At 35.8% G+C, this 20,574-nt stretch overlaps 3 protein-coding genes across 3 annotated transcripts in view; 2 read left to right on the top strand and 1 right to left on the bottom strand.

Annotated features, from left to right (window-relative positions):
* The first annotated feature begins 541 nt into the window (after positions 1-541).
* The window catches only part of LOC144957016 (uncharacterized), a 28,146-nt gene continuing 8,113 nt past the window's right edge, over positions 542-20,574 (top strand). Inside the window, exons 1-4 of the mRNA XM_078887939.1 lie at positions 542-687; positions 1,233-1,348; positions 3,971-4,097; positions 20,062-20,178. Of these exons, the coding sequence (XP_078744065.1) occupies positions 1,247-1,348; positions 3,971-4,097; positions 20,062-20,178 (346 nt within the window). The 5' untranslated portion in view covers positions 542-687; positions 1,233-1,246. The remainder of the gene's footprint in view (positions 688-1,232; positions 1,349-3,970; positions 4,098-20,061; positions 20,179-20,574) is intronic.
* On the top strand, positions 4,995-10,007 carry LOC144957015 (uncharacterized). Its single transcript, XM_078887938.1, has 3 exons — positions 4,995-5,248; positions 6,100-6,204; positions 7,410-10,007. The coding sequence occupies exons 1-3, from the start codon at positions 5,042-5,044 to the stop codon at positions 8,805-8,807; spliced, it is 1,710 nt and encodes a 569-aa protein (XP_078744064.1). The 5' UTR covers positions 4,995-5,041; the 3' UTR covers positions 8,808-10,007.
* LOC144957017 (uncharacterized) lies at positions 10,136-16,516 on the bottom strand. Its single transcript, XM_078887940.1, has 4 exons — positions 16,166-16,516; positions 14,965-15,101; positions 11,713-11,805; positions 10,136-11,311 (listed from the first exon to the last, which is right to left on the bottom strand). The coding sequence occupies exons 1-4, from the start codon at positions 16,380-16,382 to the stop codon at positions 10,871-10,873; spliced, it is 888 nt and encodes a 295-aa protein (XP_078744066.1). The 5' UTR covers positions 16,383-16,516; the 3' UTR covers positions 10,136-10,870.

Genomic DNA, 20,574 nt, shown 5'->3' with positions numbered 1-20,574 from the left:
ACCCCCACTAAGAAAACTACTCACTTTTGATAGACAATTTACTATTATATCCTGGTGGCTTGCGTGTTTTCCTTTCTTTTCTTTTCTTTTTTTTTTTTTGAATTATACTAAATTTCCTGTTGGGGTAATTTTTTACCTACTGACTACTAAGTGGAGTGCTAAACCACTACACCACGGTTGGATCTTAAGAATGAAAAAGAAATACATTAACATGAAAGGTAATACGTAAACAGTTAAATAATTATTGACAATTACGAAAACTTACTGTTCGTGTTTCTTATGATGTTTTTTGTTGAATCTGGTTCAAGTGCAGAGTAAAGGTGTCATTTGAAGTATAATATACAAGAAAAGAAAATGCCAAATGAAAATGCCAAATGCCAAATGACTTTTCTAATGCCAAACGGTTTTCAAAAATGCCAGATTTTGGAATCTGGCATTTAAAATGCCAACTGGCAACCCTGTTACGTCAAGTAATGTTTACTTCCGATATCACTCTTTTATTGGCAAAGTGTAAATTCAACACCCATACTTTCGTTTCAGTGTTAATGTCTTGTTAATGCCGAGATGTCATGTATTTATTGATTCCTGAATCATTCGTGGGAACAATCCTGAAAGAATACAGAGACAGAAATATTTAATTTTTGTGGTTTAAATTACTTTTCGCTTCCTTTTAAAAAGGGGCTATCGGTGAGTTTGATTGAAATGATCCATATCTAGTAGCGGACGTTTGAATTTGAGACCGAACTGTGACTGTGTGCTCATTAATTCAACAAACTCAACTCAGATTCAGATGTGCATGTTTGAGTTTGTGTGTGAGTGCGTGTGCATAGTTGTCATCATTTGATGATGCCAATGAATGCCTACACCATTCTCTGTGCATGGTGATTTTACGTGAACAGTGGTCACCACATATTAGCCCACCTTGCAATTTTCAACAATTGGTCTCAAAATCAAAATGTCTACTATCTGTCTATCGTAAGGGCGGTAAGGAATTTGCACATGCCCATGGCCATGGGCCTGAGATGGATGGTCAGGATCATAGAAGTAGAAGAGTCACAGTCATGATATTGTTTTATTGGTGTGTGACTATACTATAAGAGCCTTTTGCCCTGCAGTTGAAATCGGGCATAGTCTTCTGATTTTTTTATTATTAAATTTCGTGTTTTTATTATTTATTGATATTAAAATTAAATGATGATAAGAATTCAGAGTGATGATTATTTTACTTTCAGAATTGGAAAAAAGGATGGATTTGATGGATTTGTACCGAAAAGTGGAGTGCCCATACAATAAATCTCACATGATTAGCCCATTGCGGATGCCATATCACTTACATAAATGTAGGAAGGTAAGTAGTGTCCACGCAATACGTGTCGCATGGTTAGCCCAGTGTGGATACCTTAACCATGTCACTGACATAAATGTACTAACAGAACTGTTGTTTATTTTTGTCAATTTTAAAAGTAATGTTCAGAAAGGTGTGCATATAAACTGAGTCCTTTTCAGCGAGTGTGCTTATAAGTTAAGTAGGTACCACAAGAGACTATTTGTGAATGTTGAAAATTGATTTTTCGTACTATATTCATAAAGTTATAAAGCATTCTGATAGTCATGGAAACCACTTTTTAACTTTTGAAAATCCATACATAAATAAGAAAATGAGAGCAAATTCATTTTTCAAGAACATAGAATTATTTTGCTTGCCTATTGATGTAAGTAAATGTTCCAACTTTGACGTCATGTAACAAACCACTAAAAAGATTTATCTCATACTTGTGAAACACACTTTTAAATCACAGGGACTAGATGAATAAAAGACAAGATTTGAACCAGACACAAACTTTTTCCTAAATCTCCAGTCTGTTGAAATGCCCTCAAACACTCAGGAAAGTAAATGTTTTGGCCTCCAGCATGACGAAATAGCATATTCCATATACTATATTAATGTAATGATCGTACAAAATGACACATAATTCATGTCAACGGATAGAGAGTACTCAATTTTGCATGTTGGCAGAAAAATAGCTATAATCACAAGCAAAATGCATAAAAGATTAAAATATCCCTCGAAATAATGCAGATAGAAGAAAAATATCCTATGCTATTGGAAACTGGACCTGCTGAATTAAAAAATCATCTTTACTTTTTGGTAAAGTCAATATTTCCTTCCCAAAATTCAACATGAAATCATGAATGATAAGCACAATGTTTGAACCAGCAGCATAAGATGATAAATCAACCTCTTAAGAAACTCATATAATCCTGAGACATCATGTTTTTACTTCCGCAACATGTGTTTTCACTTCCATGCTGCTTTATAGAATTATCTGGAAATTATATTGCTTGGTTTTGCCTTGGCCCTCTCTGGGATCCTTATCTGAAAGATTGCAGTAAAATGTATTGTTCCTTTTATGGAATGATGATTTTTCCACTGTAAATCATCTCTTTGTATGTTATTAGGGGGATATCGATATATACGTTGGTAGTAGAGTGCTTTCCTCTTATACGGGATCATGTGCTTATGCCCAGCAGGTGTTTCTATTATGACCTCAACCCCCTACCACCCCAAAGTCTTTTAGCGCCTTAAGGTCTATGACGCGTGGCTGTCTCCTGATTTCTGTGTTACTGAATGGACTGTTTTCTACCCATTATATATGATGCTGGTCTGAAATAAAATACTTTCTGCCACGCACACCCTAAATACCTAGCCACCCAATTATTTTTTATTAACTCCCTTTGCTTGAGAGGCAAGTATTGTACGAACTGAGGTAATGCAAATCTAACCAAAACTAAAAAAAAAACAAACATTGATCTCTTTATTTGCTTCTTTTCTCGTCTTAAATTTACATAATAATAATGATGAAATAATGACAATAATAATAATACTGATTGCCTAGGAATAGCCATGCATGCAGGGTTCCAATGCTTTACATATGATGAGGCAAATGACAGTATACATACCCCTTCCCACCCACCCCATGTCATACCTGCCGAATTTTTCGTAATTTTACTAATTTTAGACAAAGTTCATGGCGAAATACGAAATTTTATGGAAAATTACGAATTTTTCATTCTTAGTAATACTTTAATAAGAAGAAGAAGAAGACCTACTACTACTACTACTAACACTACTATTTTAATAATGATAATAATAATAATAATAATAATAATAATAATAATAACAATAATGATGATTATGATGACGATGATGACAGTAATAATAATAAAAATAACAACAATAACAATAATAAAGCATTTCTACAGCGCATAAGAATGACGATGTAATGTTGAAGTGATCTCCAATGTCAAATCGTGGTTCTTTGTACACAATTTCAGAAATTACTCATTTCCTTGTCAAATGACTAGAAAATTGACATAAAAATTACTAACTTTGAAGTTTTCCATTTGGCAGGTCTGTCCTGTCCAGTAATCTTATTTGCCCGTTGAGCTATGACATTTGTAGTCCTTCAGAGCCATTTGGCCCATGGAGCCGGAGTTTATTCCAGTTTCTATATAGTGTGAATCGGACAATATTAATATTAATTTCTTGCTATCCTTTGGATAGGATCCTATTCTATCGCAAAGTACTTTCAACCAAATCGAACAGACTCAGCTACCCATTCACTGCTGGGTGGTATGAGGGGGGGGGGGGTCAGGAAAAAATCTCGACTGCACCCGGGATTGATTTTGGTCCCTTTGCATGTGAAGCGAGTGCTCTACCAACTGAGCTATCGGGGACCCCCCCCCCCCCCCCCTTTGACATTTGTAAATATACATATTTGTTCCCCTTACAATTTATTTAGTGGAGCAAAGGATGGGACGCAGAATTATAGTTTATAGCCCTTATCAAGTAATAATATTCACATCTTACAATGTAAGAAACAGGACATGTCATCTTTAATAAATAAGGCACCGTTACTGAATTAAAATGACTTTTATTTTTTTTTATTTATTTTTTTTTCGAATGCAGAACCACCCAAATGTAGAGATGTCAGTGTGCCCTTACAATGCCACACATGAAGTAAGGACCCCAGAGCTAAAGTATCACATGGCTCAATGCCCCAATCGGACACTCTTGGAACGGGATATGTCTTTCAGTGAGTATGGCATATGTATGGAGTATATATATATATATTTATATTAGACAGGTTATTGTTTTTTTTAATTTTGTTTTGTGTTTTTATTTTGATGATTGGTGCTGTTTACATATTTTTTTAGAAATATGTAATGACTAAGTTGTTAGTTACTCTTTTCATTATCATCATTAAAATTCTCTTTTTCTGGGCTGTACATATTTGTGATTTAAAAAAGAGAAATAAGTTCATTTATAATAGCAATGGTAATAAAATTGAGAATCCTTTTTTTTAGATAGTCCATTCTTTCTCTGACACTAAGGAATGGCATGTCTGCTTGCTTGCCATATTCTCCCATTCAGCACAACCTTACCAATTCAGACTTGCCAACCAGTGGTGAATTCAATCCCTCAAGGGGGCGGGGACATACACTCCTCTAAACTAGGTGAGAAGTTGCCAGGCTTCTCCACCAGTAAGAGGAGGCACTGGGTGGTAGCGAATCGGCTTCAGTCGAAAACCTGCCTAGCGGCAAAATCGCTTCATCAGTGGGGACTTTCCATCTGTCCAACATGTACCCGATGTGGGAAAGAACCTGAAACCGCAGAGCATCTACAGGGTGTCCAGGCAAGTCGGTTTGTGGTCGGATGGCCGTTGGTCGGTCGGATAAGTCGGATTTTGGTCGGATAACAGATCTGTAGGTCGGATAAATCAAAATTTGGTCGGTAAAATTGACGCAGATTGGCAGTTGCAAATAGATCAGAGTAAATATCAGAGCCTAGAAGGTTATTAACATTGAAAATGCTCGCTTTGAAGGCAAATAAATAAAAATTTAAATAAAACAATTGTGAGTAAAACTCCAACAATCACAATAGCCATTCCTATTGAGAGTATGCGGTAAATGACTAGGGGAGTTAATTTTGACATTTTACACGGTTCAGTCCCTTGATGGAAGTGGAGATTTCTTCAAAATGGCGACCAATGCAAACATGGCAATGGACCCTGTTTCGAAAAAACGATACAAGGAAAAAATTGAAAGCGTGAATGGGATTGATCCCTATTACATACAATCGGAAAAATGGTCAAAGGATATCAAGATGTATCCTCCAATCACGTACCATCATATTTTTACTTATCTGGTGTTACGAGAAAGTTTCTGCACAAGTGAGGATTTCGGGGTAAGTAAAGTTTGCATCTCATCTCATAACCCACATGGGATTCGCCTTTTCTTTTTTTTTTTTAATGTAGACGTTTTGATGGTTTAAAAAAATATGATAATAACTCAATAGTCTTAGAAGTTTTAAGATGTGTATATGGTTTTTTTTATATTTTGAATATTTTATTGATGTTTGAGTTGTCAGTATCCTTCGATTCTCACTCAGAAGAGCCAGATTCCAAGTCCAAGTCCAACCAATTTTCTCAGTTCAACTTGTTTTTTTTTCCAGGCAATTTTTTTTCTTCTATTTCTGTGTGGACATGAAGAATCTCAGTCTCTTGATCATTTTTTTTTCATATGATGATATTGAATGTTTATATTTATAGTCTTATGTTCATGTTCATCATAACATAAGAATCGTCGTACTGATGGTCTTCTACTTCTGCTTCTTTGTTTCACAATAAATTGAAACTTGTGTAACTAATGATACTCTATGGTGTATGTGTAAGTGTGTGTGTGTGTGTGTGTGTATATGTGTGTGTGAGTGTGTGTGTGTGTGTGTGAGAGAGAGAGAGAGAGAGAGAGAGAGAGAGAGAGAGAGAGAGGTCGCCAAAATTAATTAAAACCCTCAAACTCAAACGTGTTTATTTTAGAGTATTAGAGTCTGAGCTCCTTTTCCCCCTCTTGTCAGTAAAGTCAGTTGCTCCAAAATTTGATTAATAATTGCATTGTTTGATGTTCTTTTTATTAAGTGGTGAGGTTATTACTTTTACTTTTTTAAAACTTAAAACTTAAAATTACCTATTCTTATTGAGTTTGTCAAAGTAAGGCTAAGTTTGTTGATCTGACTTCATTTATTTTTCAATTTTTCAGGCACTAAAGGGCCTTGCTGCTTTTAACCAAGCATACAATGGATGGGTTAAAGAGCTGCTGGTTTTCCAACCTCCTGGATGTAACAATAAAATTGTGAAAGCAAAGGTAAATTCCTACAAATGATTTAATCACATTGATTGATGATTTTGATTCAAATTCATAGACGGAGAGTGAAAGGATACATACGAAAAAAAAAGAGGAGGGTGGCAGTCTCATTATGGGAGCATATGTAGCAGTTCAATAGGCTATCCAATATTAAATTTCACAGTGGACCATTTTTGCAAAGGGATGCAAGGTTCCTTAACCAATTTTGACTAGTTTTTAAAAAGAAATGAGGACAAAGGTCTCCATGCTCAAAATCATGAGTGAAGCACTTTGGTGAAAGCTATAACTATAAGCTAGTATCGCAGAGGATTGCCATTTGAAGCCGCAATTTTATTACAAAAAACTGTAAATTTTATCACTTTTCCGTAAAATTAGTCATTTTTGTATGTTGAGTTAACTGTTGGGATTCGGATAACATTATGTATCTTAATACAGATCATGTCGTCTTAAAGCATGGTCATCAGGAGGAGGCTTGGGCTTGCTTAAGTTCGAAGTAGACATAGACCAAAGATTTCCATGAAATACATTTCACAGATATTTCCTTTCATTAGTGAGTCGTAATGTCGCAACACCACCCGATAATGCGGCTGTTGTAGTGGTATATGTTTGGGTTGGTTTTTTTTTGTGGCTTTTTTTTTAATGTATTTTTTGTTTTTTAAATTTTATATTTATTTTTGTAATTCATGATGGTATAAATTGAATAAAAACACTCAATTTGAAAGGGGAAAAAAGGGAGTCATTTATCATAATGAAGAATCCTGGTGTTGAAGAGGTCTGTCTTATTTTGGTGTGATGAATTCAGTAATTGAGCTTCGTTTGCGATGTGAAACAATGCTCTGTTGCACAATCCTTGTGACTGTCTTGAATATAATATAGTTATATTTTATTATAATTTCTGTTTGTGTGTGTGTGTGTGCGCGCACGTTAATGCATAATTTATATTGGCAATTGTCTAAAAATAAACTTTTGGATTGATTGAAATTGATGATATGATGGCACAATTTGTTTTTGTGCAAGTTGTCATTGCTTCAATACCTCAATGGGTCTGAGTTCAATCAAAATGTACCAAAAGGGTGCAATTTTTTAAATCGTTTCCATACAGCCTTTCAATGGAGGAGGGGGGGGGGGAGGACTAAATAAAGAATCGTAAGTGTATGAACAGTGTGAAATCTTTTCTGATTTTATGTTTCCTTCCTTTATTTCAGGTTCTTCATTCAATGAGACTAAGCGAAAAGCCGGTGGAGGCATGGGCGATTGTGTCTGATGATGGACGTGTATGCTCGGCTCATTGCACATGTGTTGCAGGATTAGGAGAAGTTTGCACTCATGTTGCAACCATTCTCTTCTTCATCGAAGCCACAAACAGAGTAGCAGAGAAGGAAACCGTGACAGGTCGCCCAGCTTACTGGAAACCTCCATGTGGCCAACAGAATTGTGCAGAGAGTTTGAGGACAGTTGACATAAATTTCACTGGAGCCCAGTCTCAAAGGAAAATACTTCTGAATGAAGAAAAGGTCAAAACCCCCCATCCAAAACCAAAATGTGTTGAACCCTCATCAGCCGTGAAGGAGACCTTCCTTAAAAAATTATCAACCTTATCTGTTGTGAAGGAGCATCAGACTCCTTTCATTCCTTCGACCAAAATGCCTGTATTTTTTCGATCATTTATAAATGAAGAATTTATTGATCGTTCGTATGATGATATCCTTCAATATTGTGATAGTTTAGATTTTTCTTGCTCCCCTGAGCAATCATTATTTGCGGAAAAGGAGACTCGTGCGCAAAACAAATCAAATGTGTGGCATAGGCTTCGGGAGGGGAGGATTACGGCCTCAAAGTTTTATTCTGTATGTCGCACGAACATTTCCTTTTCCACTTCAATGAGCCTGTTAAATTCTTTGATTTCGTCAAAAAATGTATTATCAAATGTGTCTGCTGTTAAGTGGGGAATGGACAAAGAAAGCGAGGCATTTGATGCCTATGTTCATTCTGTCGATAGGTATATCCATCACAGTTTTACCTTCAGGCGTTGTGGTCTCTTTATAAAGAATGAGACACCTTTCATTGCAGCTTCACCAGACGGCATCGTTTATTGTGAGTGTTGTGGACAAGGATGTCTGGAAATCAAATGTCCTTACTCTGCTAGGGATCTTACAATTCGTGAGGCTGTCACATCCATTAGTAATTTTTGTTTAATTGTCAACAATACTACTTTTGAACTTAGGAAAGATCATCCGTATTATTACCAAGTGCAATGTCAAATGTATGTGACAGGCACGGATTATTGTGACTTTTTTGTGTGGACAACAAAAGATTGTTTCACTCAAAGGATCTCTTTGGACAAAGACTTTATTTTTTCAAAACTTCAGAAGTGTGAAGAATATTTTAAAAAGGTTGTATTACCTGAGTTAGTTGCTCAGTTTTTTTCTAGACTAGTAAAAGCTGGGGAAGCTGCACCAACACCTTCTTCTCCCAATAAAAATAAACTATTCTGTATCTGCCGGAAATCAGAGTATGGAAAAATGATTCAATGTGATGGCAGTTGTGAAGAATGGTATCACGTGGACTGTGTTGGATTGTCAAGAGTGCCTAAAGGAAAATGATTTTGTGAGACGTGCAAAAACACCAAGAGCAAACGGAGAAAATTGAATCAAGTCTCTTAAAAAGCCATTTTTAACGTTGAGATTTGCTCTTCGTGTTTTTTTTTCAATTATCACAAAACCATTTTCTTTTTCACTCAAAGTTAAATATATCATATGTATTATTACACTGTATTTTACAGAGCTGTCAACTTCTGTTCTTTCCCTCTGATTTTTCCATGTAAAGACATGGTCCTTTTAAAAAAATTAATTTATGCATCCAGTTTGATTTAAATATCAACTATTTTAAGTAGCCTGGTCCTTATTTTTGATTGAAATGGAAAGGAATGTTGTTAAAATTTAGATACAATGCCTGCACAGTACTTTTGATTTCAGATGAAATTCTTAGTTTTAAAGTAACAAGCTTTATTTTTTTCCTCAAAGATCTAATCCTATTTTATTTAGATTTTATCATTAGTTTGCAGCTCTGTTTTAATTCAGCATTCTTCATTTGGAAACCGAAGCTATTTCATGAGTCCTTAAAACAAAGCGTAATAAACAAAAATGAGTATAACAGCTTAATAATTTTTAAAAAATCAAACACGGAATGTTTCGGACTCAAAGCCTGTCTTCTGCCAATAACAAAAGGCCCCCAATACTTTACTATAAAACTGTAGAGAAAAAAATTTCTTGAAATGTAAACAAAAAGAAGCATTCAATTTGTAACTAAGGAATTCCAAATTGAGTGAAATATAAAACAATGTATAAAATTTGGTGTTTAAAAAAGAGGGGGAGGAGGTGAACCCCGGAAGAATAGATTTAGGTGTGAAATGTGTATCCGCTGAAATAAATCCAATAAGTGGTGATAATAATCCAGAACGAAACACATCTGATTAAAAGTAAGAGGACTAACCCCAGACTGGAAAATAACTGAACTATCGTCTCTTGTGATATTTCTAATCTTAAGTTTCTTAGGTTTGTGTTATTTCATTCATCGTTGGAGTAGATTTGTCAAGATTAGCTCACATTCGTGATCACTCCATTTCTAAAGGATCACTGTACATTTGTCATACTTCTGGATTATCATTTTCACTGCTTTATTGGATTTATTTCAGTGGATACATTTTATTCCAATTTCTTTTCTACCTGCCCCCCCCCCCCCCCCCCTTCTCGTTTTTTTTTACACACCATATTTTATGCGTTGTTTTATATTATGCTCAATTTAGAACACCTTAGTTTTTAAAAAAGTAATTGAGCTGTCTGTTATATTCATTTTTGTTTATTACTTTTTACAGTCCACAACTTCTAGCAGCTTAGTATCACTTAAAACAAAACAAAGAATCAGAAATGGCTAAATTTTCAAAACGTTTCCACTTTATTAGTAACAAAATGATGATGCTTATAGATGGATAGCACTGTATTATTATTAGTATATCATTATTAAATAAATGGGACAATAGGAGGACAGAGGTTTACGATACAAGCCGACACACTCACAATCTGATCAAGAGTCGTCTTCTCAGTTTCTGATGATATAACATAATCAATTGGTATTTTGGTGCTTAAAATGGATGATTTTTGTCTCATATTGCCTATTACCCTTTCAACATGAATTCTTAGATGTGCAAGCTTCCTTGTTGCTTCCAGGTCATAAGGGGAAAGTTGTTTTTTACCTCTTGTAAAAGCTGGTATCCTTAAATCAGCGCACATCAAACCCACACTTTCATGACAGTCAAAACCTCTATCAGCCATGACGATATCGCCCATTTCAAGATGTGAAAGAAAATTTGAATTTTCCACTATAAATTTATCACTTGTTCTTCCCCCGTATCCATCAGATATAAAGCATACTGAACCTTGAGGGGTTATACCTATTAGATACTTAATTGTGTTATGACTTTTATAATGTGAATATGTCTGGACTCTTGCTTTTATATTTGAAGGTTGTTCAATAAAAACTTCAAAACAGTCTATAATTACTGCTACACGCTTCGAAAAGCATCTTACAAATTCAAGTGGCATTGACCTTTGCAATGCCTCTTTTTCTGGCCAGACAATAAGAAATTTTAGATTATAATACATTACATTTAAAACTTGAGAAAAATCCTTGAAACCGTAGACTGGTCAATGGAGAACATATGGCCAAGTAATTTGTTTGGCAATCCTAACCTGATTTTTATCAATACTAATAAAATTTCCTGAAATTTAGTTAGTGAATTGTTTTTGTGTCGCAAAGATGGGGATATGTGATCAACGACATGCATCAGTATTTGGAATGATGTCAAACCAGTGTAGAACTTGACGTTGTCATCATTATTCCTGAATTCTTCTTCACTAAAAGAATTAAAAGACACCTTCTGTCGCAGAGATGAAATTTCAACAGTCATGTCATTAAGTACTGACTTTGTATTTTCAAGTTGATCAATCATCTCCATTGTGAGGTCTGTCTGTGTTCCCACATCTTGAAGCATAATTTTGTTACCGTCAATTGTGTCAGCTTCTCTTGGTTCGTTCATTTTTGTGTCCTGCTGGATAAATAGAAATCAAATATACTTTTACTTTTAACCTACCTACTCATGATTAAGTCATTTTTTAATTAATCTGTCATTCTCTATATATCAATGCAATTATTCATCAGAAGGGGTTAACATGATCTTAAATTGTCACAAGCTCTTTGAAAACTTTAAAAACAATGGAATATCAATTCTATGCTTTGTAAATAATGTTTGGACTCTCAATTCATGTTCCTCTTTACTGGGGCGGAAATGACAATATGGTGATACAAGCGATGTAAATCCCTGTGGATTGGTGAAATCATAGTTAACCCATCTTTTCTCTAAACAAATTATTTTAATCTAGTAATTATATTTTTCATAAATTCACACTTTTTATATATGATCTTATTGATGGTTGTTATTTTTAATTTTACCTCTGTTTCTTCTGAACCAACCATATGTGTCTCAGTCTCAGTTTCATTCATCAAATGTGTTCCACTTTCTTTATTTTCAGGCAAAAATAAATTCTGTAGATAGACAATATATCTAAATAATAAAATCTTTATCATGCTGTGAAGGCACTTTTATATATAAATAAACACAGAAATAATGTTTGGACTATCCATTCATTTTCCTCTTTACTGGGGCTGAAATGACAATATAGTGACACAAGTGATTTAAATCCCTGTGTATTGGTGAAATCACAATAGGTCTTGGGTTCGTGTCCCGATGTGGGCAATACAAAGTTGATTCCTGAGAGAAGTCTGTTTACTCACACTCTCGCACCCAACTTGAGTATAAAATGAGCACCTGGCTGCCAGCAATGTAATGTTATAAAAGTGCCTCAAAAGCATTATAGCTAGTCCTTTATGTTGAGTGTTGTTGTATGTGCTTTGATATGATATGTGACCAACTTCCTTAAAATGAATTTATGTCAAAATGTTATATTTGGGTTCAATTGATATGTTTTAATGGCGGCAAAAGATATATTGTAGTTTCTAACAGTGACAAGAACTAAAATCTTGTATTCCTAGAAATGTTTAAAGTCAAAAAAATCACTTTTATTAGTTTCTCTTTCATCCTGACATAGTCTGGGTGGGGTTCATGACCTCCCATAGTGGGCAGGGAGGCACTTACTGTATCTTCTATCCCCGTATATCTGTTTTCCAATTGCCTTTTGTCTGTCTTGGAATGGAGATCACTTGGTTGTACCCTGGCCAGATACCCTAGCAGGGAGGTGATCTCAAACTAAGTACTTTGATAGTGTACTTTTGGAATCTACATCTGTTTCCTATTTGAACCAATCCCCCTGTTGTCTTCCCTTTTCTTGGGTGCTTTAATTGTAATTCTAGAACTTTTTACTTTCCCATTTTCAGCCTTTTTACTGGCGCCGATATGACCTTAATGTGTTGCAAGCGCCGTAAAACCCTTAAAATCATTAAATTCAAATCAATCCTGACATAATACATCATTTTGAGCCGACAAATTAAATATAAAAACTCATCTTTTCTTTAAATAAATTATTTTCAATCTCGTAATTGTATTTTAGATAGTCACACTTTTTATTTATTATTTTATTGATGTTATAACATAATTTTACCTCTGTTTCTTCTGAATCGACCATATGTGTCTCAGTTTCATTCATCAAATGTGTTCCTCTTTTTTGTTTGCAGGCACAAATGAATTCTGTAGATAGACAATATCTAAATAATAAAATCTTTATCGTGCTGTGAAGGCACTTTTAAATATAAATATAATTCACAAATTGTTTTACTGTCAATGTTGTATGCAAGTATAGCCTGATACTGATACCACTGACTCTGTGGTACTCCACTGTGAATGTCACACAGGCTTTTTCTTCTGTCTATCCTCATCATGGAATATGTTTGTAAGTCCAATACTTTCCTTCCCACGCACCCCCATCTATCGTCTCTCTGTCCCCGCAGTTTTTCGCGGCCACAAATTTCACCCTTGACCGCAAAAGGCCGCAAATTTCATTTGGCCGCAAAAGGTCGCAATTTTCGCTGTTTTTAGGCTAAATTGACGATTTTTGTTTTTTTAAAATAACAAAAGCTATGAAAAATTGTGAAGAGACGGCGACTTTCAATGCGAGCATCCAAAATTGGCACTAAATAACGGACAAACATGTCTAGGCCTAGCCTCCTACCTCTATGGCCTAGCTTAGGCTATTGGAAATCCCAAGCTTTGTTTTTCGCCTTTTTTCTTCTTTTTCCTGAAAAGCTCTGGAGTCCTTCATCCCATAATCCCAATTTCCTATTTTTATTTTATTGCATTCAAGAAAGAATTTTACTTTTAATATTTAATTCTTTTCATAAGAAATTTATCACATTTATCATTTATGTAAACAAAATGTGTTCTAAATTTTTTTCATAAAATGCAATTTTATTTTTAGCCACAAGTTGCACTTAGTTTTCATGATATGATTATGATTTTTCATGATTTTTTTTATGTTTCTCATTCAAAACCCATTAGGCATATATTGAAATATAAAGCAATAATAATAATAATGCTCAAAATTGGATAGTAAGTAGAGAATACAAATTTAATGTGCCCCCATTGGAAAATGGATTTGTTTCTCTTTCCTTGTGAATAGTTAGTTTTTTCCTCTCCTTAATTAGTTTTTCAAATTTTGAATTTTTTATGTGATTGTTCACTTTGATTTCCCAAATTTTAAGAAGCTAAATAGTTAATAAAATATTTTGATTACTTCCTTCTTTTTTTTACTTACTTACTTACTATGGCTATTATTATTAATATTATATTATTTCAAACCATTCAAAATTTAAATAAATTCATGTTGACATGTTGAGACATCAATATTCTACAAAATGCCCTATTTGTGTCAATTTTTTACCTTACATGTTGTTTTAATTGTTTGATTTTTGTAAAACTAGCGGCAATTTTTTGGGCAAAATTTTGCTATTTTTTATGGCAAATTTTGGCACATTTTGGTGTTTGAAATGGCAAAAATTCCGTGGGGACAGGTCTCTTTACATGTCCGAACCATTTCAATCTTTATTGATAAATTTTTCACTTCAGTCACCCTTCGGTTTAGTTAATTTCTCACTTTATCTTTTCTTGTCCAGCCAAGTGACCATCTCAACATCCTCATTTCTGCCACCTCAACTTCTGTATCTTGTTTCTTTATGGGGTACAACCCAACAGCTTGTGAGGCCGGTCACAAGCCTGGATAAATGGGTAGTGTTTTGCTCAGGATGGGCATTCTGGCAGTAAAACTCAAGCCACAACTAACAAATGAATGAAACTCAGCTTTGCAATGCGGCTAATCATTTTAAAAAAAGAACTTTTATATAGCATAGTATCCACTAAACATGCTCAAATTCAAAGCGCTTTACAAATAGTCCCTGATTATCAGCAACACGTACCATGTAGGACGAGACATGGCTCATTTTTACACCTGAGTACGGTGAGAGAATGTGCATAAAGAGCAGTTCCAAGGACTCAACTATGCGCCACTCAGAGCGGGGCTCGAAACTAGGACCATCTGACAGGTTATTTCAGAATCTCACATCAGTTAAATCAAGATGATCAAGAAGATAAAATTTTACCAAGGGACGCCCTAATGGAAATTTGATTTTTAAGTAAATTTTCATTGGTATTTTTTTTTTTAGGGGGAAAATAGTGGCCAAAACATTAAACCTTACTTTATTTTCAAAACGTCTCAACTGGCGTAAGTGACGATTCATGCCAATTGTGGTGTTTTTCACCAGATTTGGTCTTGAAAGATTCTTATTTGGAATCCAATCAGGATCTGTATCCATTCTGTAGTAAGCTGGTCGACCTGTAAAGAATGAAAATTTTGTCATATTTCTCCTTGATGTTTACATAATGCTAGATTTAAGACCTGCCAAAGTCGACAAAGATCTACATATCTTTGTTTTAAAAAATCTGAATTTGAAAAGGAAAAATCTGAAATTCATCAAAATGCAAGATTTTCACTCTTATTTACATGAATTGCCTTTTTAAGATGATAAGAATGTAGAACTACGGTTTTAGACAATTTCCTCGCAATCAGGCACTTTAAGAAAGATGTGGCCTCTCTGAGAGGAGTAATTTTACCAATGCTTTATTAACTAGACATTTTATGTTGCTGAAGAAAGGTGACAGACACATTTTTAAAATGTTCATGGTCACACAAAGTTTCATTCGATGGGTTACGAACCACTTACATTGAACTATTGCAGGGGAAATTGTAAGTGAAAAGAATGGACAAACACTTTATAAAAATCTATGACTACGAATTAACTCGTGTTAGATTTGATATGATGTGAGATATGATTTTTTTAAAGTGTAGAAAATATTCTTGCCTATTTTTAGTGGGCTATTGAAATGCATAATGTGGGATAAATTAGCATGGAATAGAAGGTGAAAGCATGGGATTCGACTTTAATTTTTTTTAAAAACATTTTTCGTATCAAACAAGTCTTTCATATAACCGTGTAGGTTGGATGGTTCAACGTTTTGAAAATGAGTATATGTGTCATAGATTTGATATCTGCCAATCACAGTTTGACTGGAGATCCCCCTTCCTAAATGTCACTTCTCACTCTATTCCCCTGTCCGGAGGTAAAATAAACATTTAAATTTTATTTTTTTTTAAATACCCCCCCCCCAATAATTGATTAAAATTACTCCGCCCGCCAGAGTCCATGCCCCTCCGAAAGTGCCAACAATCACACGAGAATCGAGAACGTGAAAGAGTGAATAAAGTGTCGAATCGTAGAGCCTCAGTTCTTTGTAACAAAGTAAATGAAAGAACAAACAACCTACGGCCTTGTATCAAAACTCAATATTTATTAGTAGTCAAATGAAACAAGTTTAATTAAGTGAAGGAAACAATCTTACCTGAGACAAAGTGGTCAGAACACACTTGGTGGTAGTATTTGATATTTTCAACTGTGATGTCTGCTCTGTTGATGGCCTTCAGCCACAGCCGTTGCCTTTTCTTTGTTAGCTCCAAAATTGAGTTTCCTTCGTCATATTTTACGGTCGGAATCCCATAGAGAGATAATCCTTTCATTTTAGATTTATTGCATCCATAGACAGCACAAATCCGCGGCATTTTTGACAGTTTTGTGTTGACTCGGCCACACTCAGTCACTCAGTTCCTAATGTAAACAACTCGATCGGAAGTGAGAAATCTCTTCCTACAAGGGAAGTAACCGTGGATGGTAAATGCGTGACGTCATCGGCATACTCTCAATAACACGAAACACTCAACGGATATTGGTGCCTCTATCTATGAATCTGTTCGGTTTAGCGGCACATGTAGGGCTATTGGTTTGCATTAATGCAGGAATAAGGGATGAAGGGAGTCGGCATGTGAAGATGAAACAAACGATGACGTAGTACATAGGAGTGTCACGATGACGCTGGTGCTTGTCGTGCAGGTGTTATTAACCCCTTAACAGCGACGCTGATTTTTCTTTCTTTTTTTTTTTAAATGTTTCATCTATTATTTTTAATGGAGAATAAACAGTTTTTACCTAGAGAGCAGTAATATTGCTACTCAGATTTCAATTATCTATAATTGCATTGCAGTTACTTGTCTTTTGATGAAAACGGTGATTTTGTGTTGGACCAAAGTAAGATCGAATTACGCCTTTAAAGGGGTACATTTTTAAGCGTTTAACATTTTTTTTTTTTTTTTGGGTGCGTGTTGGTGCAATTAATCCTTTACCAGTGGCACTGATTTTTTTGTTTTCAAATAATAGTTTCCCTTTATATTATTTTTAATTCAGAATAAATCGTTTATACATCAAGAGCAGTAAAATGGCTCAGGCTTCAGTCAAACTAGGTATATAATTGCATTGTCATTACTGTCTTTTGATGAAAACTGTTAGATCAAAGTAAGATTGAAATTCGCCTTTGAAAGGTTAAGTTGTTAATTTTCGATTTTATTTTTACAAACATGGCTTTGTTGTTGTTGTTTTTTTGTTCTTTTTTTTTTTTTTTTTGGGGGGGGGGGGGGGGGTAGTTGGTTGCTGTCTGGCAAGCAGATTACTGTACACATATGCACACATAATAAGAGGCATCTAGGTCACAAAACAAGTCATCTAGGTCTCGTTTGTGCTATAGCAGGAAACCAGGTCGAGAGAGATTCTCACAAAACAGGGTTCTCGCGGCCTCCTTAAATTCACCACCACATCACCGTCCCTACCACCACCACCACATCGCCATCCCTACCACCACTAATGCAACCACCACAACATCACCGTCCCTACCACCACCACCACATCGCCGTCCCTACCACCACTATTGCAACCACCACCACATCACCGTTCCTACCACCACCACCACATCGCCATCCCTACCACCACTAGCCCTCCTGCAACCACCACCACATCACCATCCCTACCACCACCACATCGTCATCCCTACCACCACCACATCACCATCCCTACCACCACCACTACTGCAACCACCACCACATCGCCATCCCTACCACCACAACTGCAACCACCACCACATCGCCATCCCTACCACCACTACTGCAACCACCACCACATCACCATCCCTACCACCACCACATCGTCATCCCTACCACCACCACATCGTCATCCCTACCACCACCACATCACCATCCCTACTTTCACCACTACTGCAACTACCACCACATCGCCATCCCTACCACCACTACTAGTACAACAACCACCACATCACCATCCATACCACCACTACTGCAACCACCACATCACCATTCTTACCACCACTACTACAACAACCAACATATCACCAACCTTACAACAACTACTACAACAACCACCACCACTTCTACAACAACCACCACATCATCATCCCTATCGCCATAACTGCAACCACCACCACCACATCACCATCTTTGTCACCACTACTACAATCACCATCACATCACCATCCCTACCACCACTACTACTACTACAACCACTACAACATCACCATCCCTATCACCACTACTACAACCACCATCATCACATCATCCCTACCACCGCACATCACCACTTCTACTAAAAACACCACTACCATATCACCATCCCTACCACCTTTACTACGACCACCACTACATCACCATCTCTAATGCCACTACTACAACCACCACATCACTTCAGATTTTGGAAAAAATATAGCTGAGAAAAGGCAGCAAAGACAGAGCATTTGAATACCATGAAATTTATTGTTCAATCAAATGCATTGATGTCTTCAAATAAGTTGAAGTAGAAACAGTAGTTAAGGAGCTGAGTTGTCCCCACTAGCGGAGAAACTTATGCGTCAAAGGGATAATTATTTTAATCCTTGAATTTAAAAAAATCGCCATGAAAGCTCATTGAATTTCAAAATGGAATTGCTGTAGGAACCCTGATAAACGATAGCAATTCTTGCTACAGCTTTACCATACACCAATCAAAGGATTGATAGGTACTTTAATAAAAATGGACAACTTGACCAATGTCCAGTCTTGAAGAAACTAATAATTATAATTTTGATATTGTCTCATTGCAATGCAGATGACGAAAGCTGATTTTTGATCAACAAGAAGATCACAATAATAGAAAACCTTGTTGAAGAGTCATTGATAGCAAGACACTTTACTTGCCAATTCATTAATGGACAGAAAGTTTCTGAGGATGTGGCATCCCCTGACCTACTGAAATCATGCAGCAAAGAATGGCTCGGGTATTCTAATGGCCTGAAAGAGAAGAAAGAGAGTTGGGATATTCTGGAAAAAGAGACCACCAGAAAAAAAAAATAATAGGATAAAGTGATGCAGCTAAAGACCAAAAAAAAAAAAAAAAAAAAAAAAAAGATACTTCAAAATGACATAATAATCTGATCAAAACTGCAGATAACTTTGTTGAAAAAGCCGGAAAGTCATCCTCAACAATGTAACATGATCTTTTGGTCAGGGGCAATGTATATAGGAGAGGCTGAAAATGTAGAAATAAGGATGGTATAGCTTGAGAAATAGCAAGGAAAGAAAAGTAGTTAGGCTAGAAGCCTAGTCTGCCATTGTGTATATAAGATAATAGAATCTAAAAACTGATTGTGTAAATAGAATATAATATTTTAGTGTGTGTGTATGTGTATAATGTGATATTATTTCTTGATATGAGTAACCAAAATTGATAAGCGACTTGGCATAGTCAGCCTCGAGTCATGATATCCTGAATTGTTCTTGCTTTGGAATTCCCTCAAATGGTAAGATTGATAGTATTATAAGTAAATGTCTGGGAATTTGTGACTTCGTGTCATTTTGTAATGTCTGATTGCGATAAATTGTGGTAGGATTTTTGCTTGGGCTGGTAGGATTTTTTAATGTCTCCGATACCTGGACACCCTGATCTAGGTGAGCGGAGTGTTGTGACGAAGCTTCAGGGCGGATTTACGATGGTGCACGAGTGCAGTAAAGAATTTGTGGATTGGGTCGAGCGTCATAACATAGTAGTGTGAGTGAGCACCATTAGAAGCTGCTGCCAACCAGTGCTTTTAACATTGTAGTGTGTCTCAGAGATGACCCAAGCATTATGGACATCAAGTTGTAAATTTTAAAAAGAATTTTTTCTTTTAAAGATGCCCTTCAGAATGCCTTCTTGGCAAAGAGGAAAGGGCAGTAAAGGGAAATCCATACCTGCCCCAGCCTGCCAAAGCTTTTGATGACATTTTAATAAACAACATGTGTGTATGGGTAGGGGGAGGGGAGGGATATGAATCGAGATATAAAATTGTATTGTAAATTTTAAAAAGAATTTTATTTTCTTTTAAAGATGCCCTTCAGAATGCCCTTCTTGGCAAAGAGGAAAGGGCAGTAAAGGGAAATACAGACCTGCCTCAGCCTGCCAAAGCTTTTGATGACGACGACCACCTTGAAAACTGGGATGAAGGTAAGTATATTGTGTGTTGCTGTAAAGATATTTTCCTTATGTGGTCTTGTGATGTATGCGGCACAAAGTTTGAGTCCTTGGAAATAAGCACTTTACTCACATTTTCACACCGCACTCGGGGTGTAAATCGAGTGCATGGCCCAGTGTTGTCGCTGTCAGAGAAAGAATTGTATTATCACCTTACGAGTTTCATATATCATCCTAGATGTATTGTCTTGGTGTTGGCTTGGGCCCACTAATAAAGCTTTTTGAGCACATTTAGCAAATATTGTGCTTGATAGAAATTTCCAAGTTTTTAGGGGTTTTTCAAAATGTTAAAACCTGATTATGCATTTTTACCGACTTTTATACAGTACTGGTTCTGCTATTTGTTGATATATATTTGTATACATTCAC

The sequence above is a fragment of the Berghia stephanieae genome, chromosome 11 (assembly GCF_034508935.2).
Source record: "Berghia stephanieae isolate SIO BIC M18660-M18661 chromosome 11, UCSD_Bste_1.3, whole genome shotgun sequence".
Classification (NCBI taxonomy): Eukaryota; Metazoa; Mollusca; class Gastropoda; order Nudibranchia; family Aeolidiidae; genus Berghia; species Berghia stephanieae.
The sequence above is the reverse complement of the archived record's forward strand: the minus strand, read 5'-3'. Positions and strand labels throughout refer to the sequence as shown.

Excerpts from the sequence above, each read along its gene's own strand:
- LOC144957015 (XM_078887938.1), top strand. The coding sequence starts at position 5,042 with ATGGCGACCAATGCAAACATGGCAATGGACCCTGTTTCGAAAAAACGA. Across the intron at positions 5,249-6,099 it reads GCACAAGTGAGGATTTCGGG|GCACTAAAGGGCCTTGCTGC; the intron begins GTAAGTAAAGTT and ends TCAATTTTTCAG. Across the intron at positions 6,205-7,409 it reads ATAAAATTGTGAAAGCAAAG|GTTCTTCATTCAATGAGACT; the intron begins GTAAATTCCTAC and ends CCTTTATTTCAG.
- LOC144957017 (XM_078887940.1), bottom strand. The coding sequence starts at position 16,382 with ATGCCGCGGATTTGTGCTGTCTATGGATGCAATAAATCTAAAATGAAA. Across the intron at positions 11,806-14,964 it reads TGAGACGTTTTGAAAATAAA|AATTTATTTTTGCCTGAAAA; the intron begins GTAAGGTTTAAT and ends GTCTATCTACAG. Across the intron at positions 11,312-11,712 it reads TTGGTTCAGAAGAAACAGAG|CAGGACACAAAAATGAACGA; the intron begins GTAAAATTAAAA and ends CTATTTATCCAG.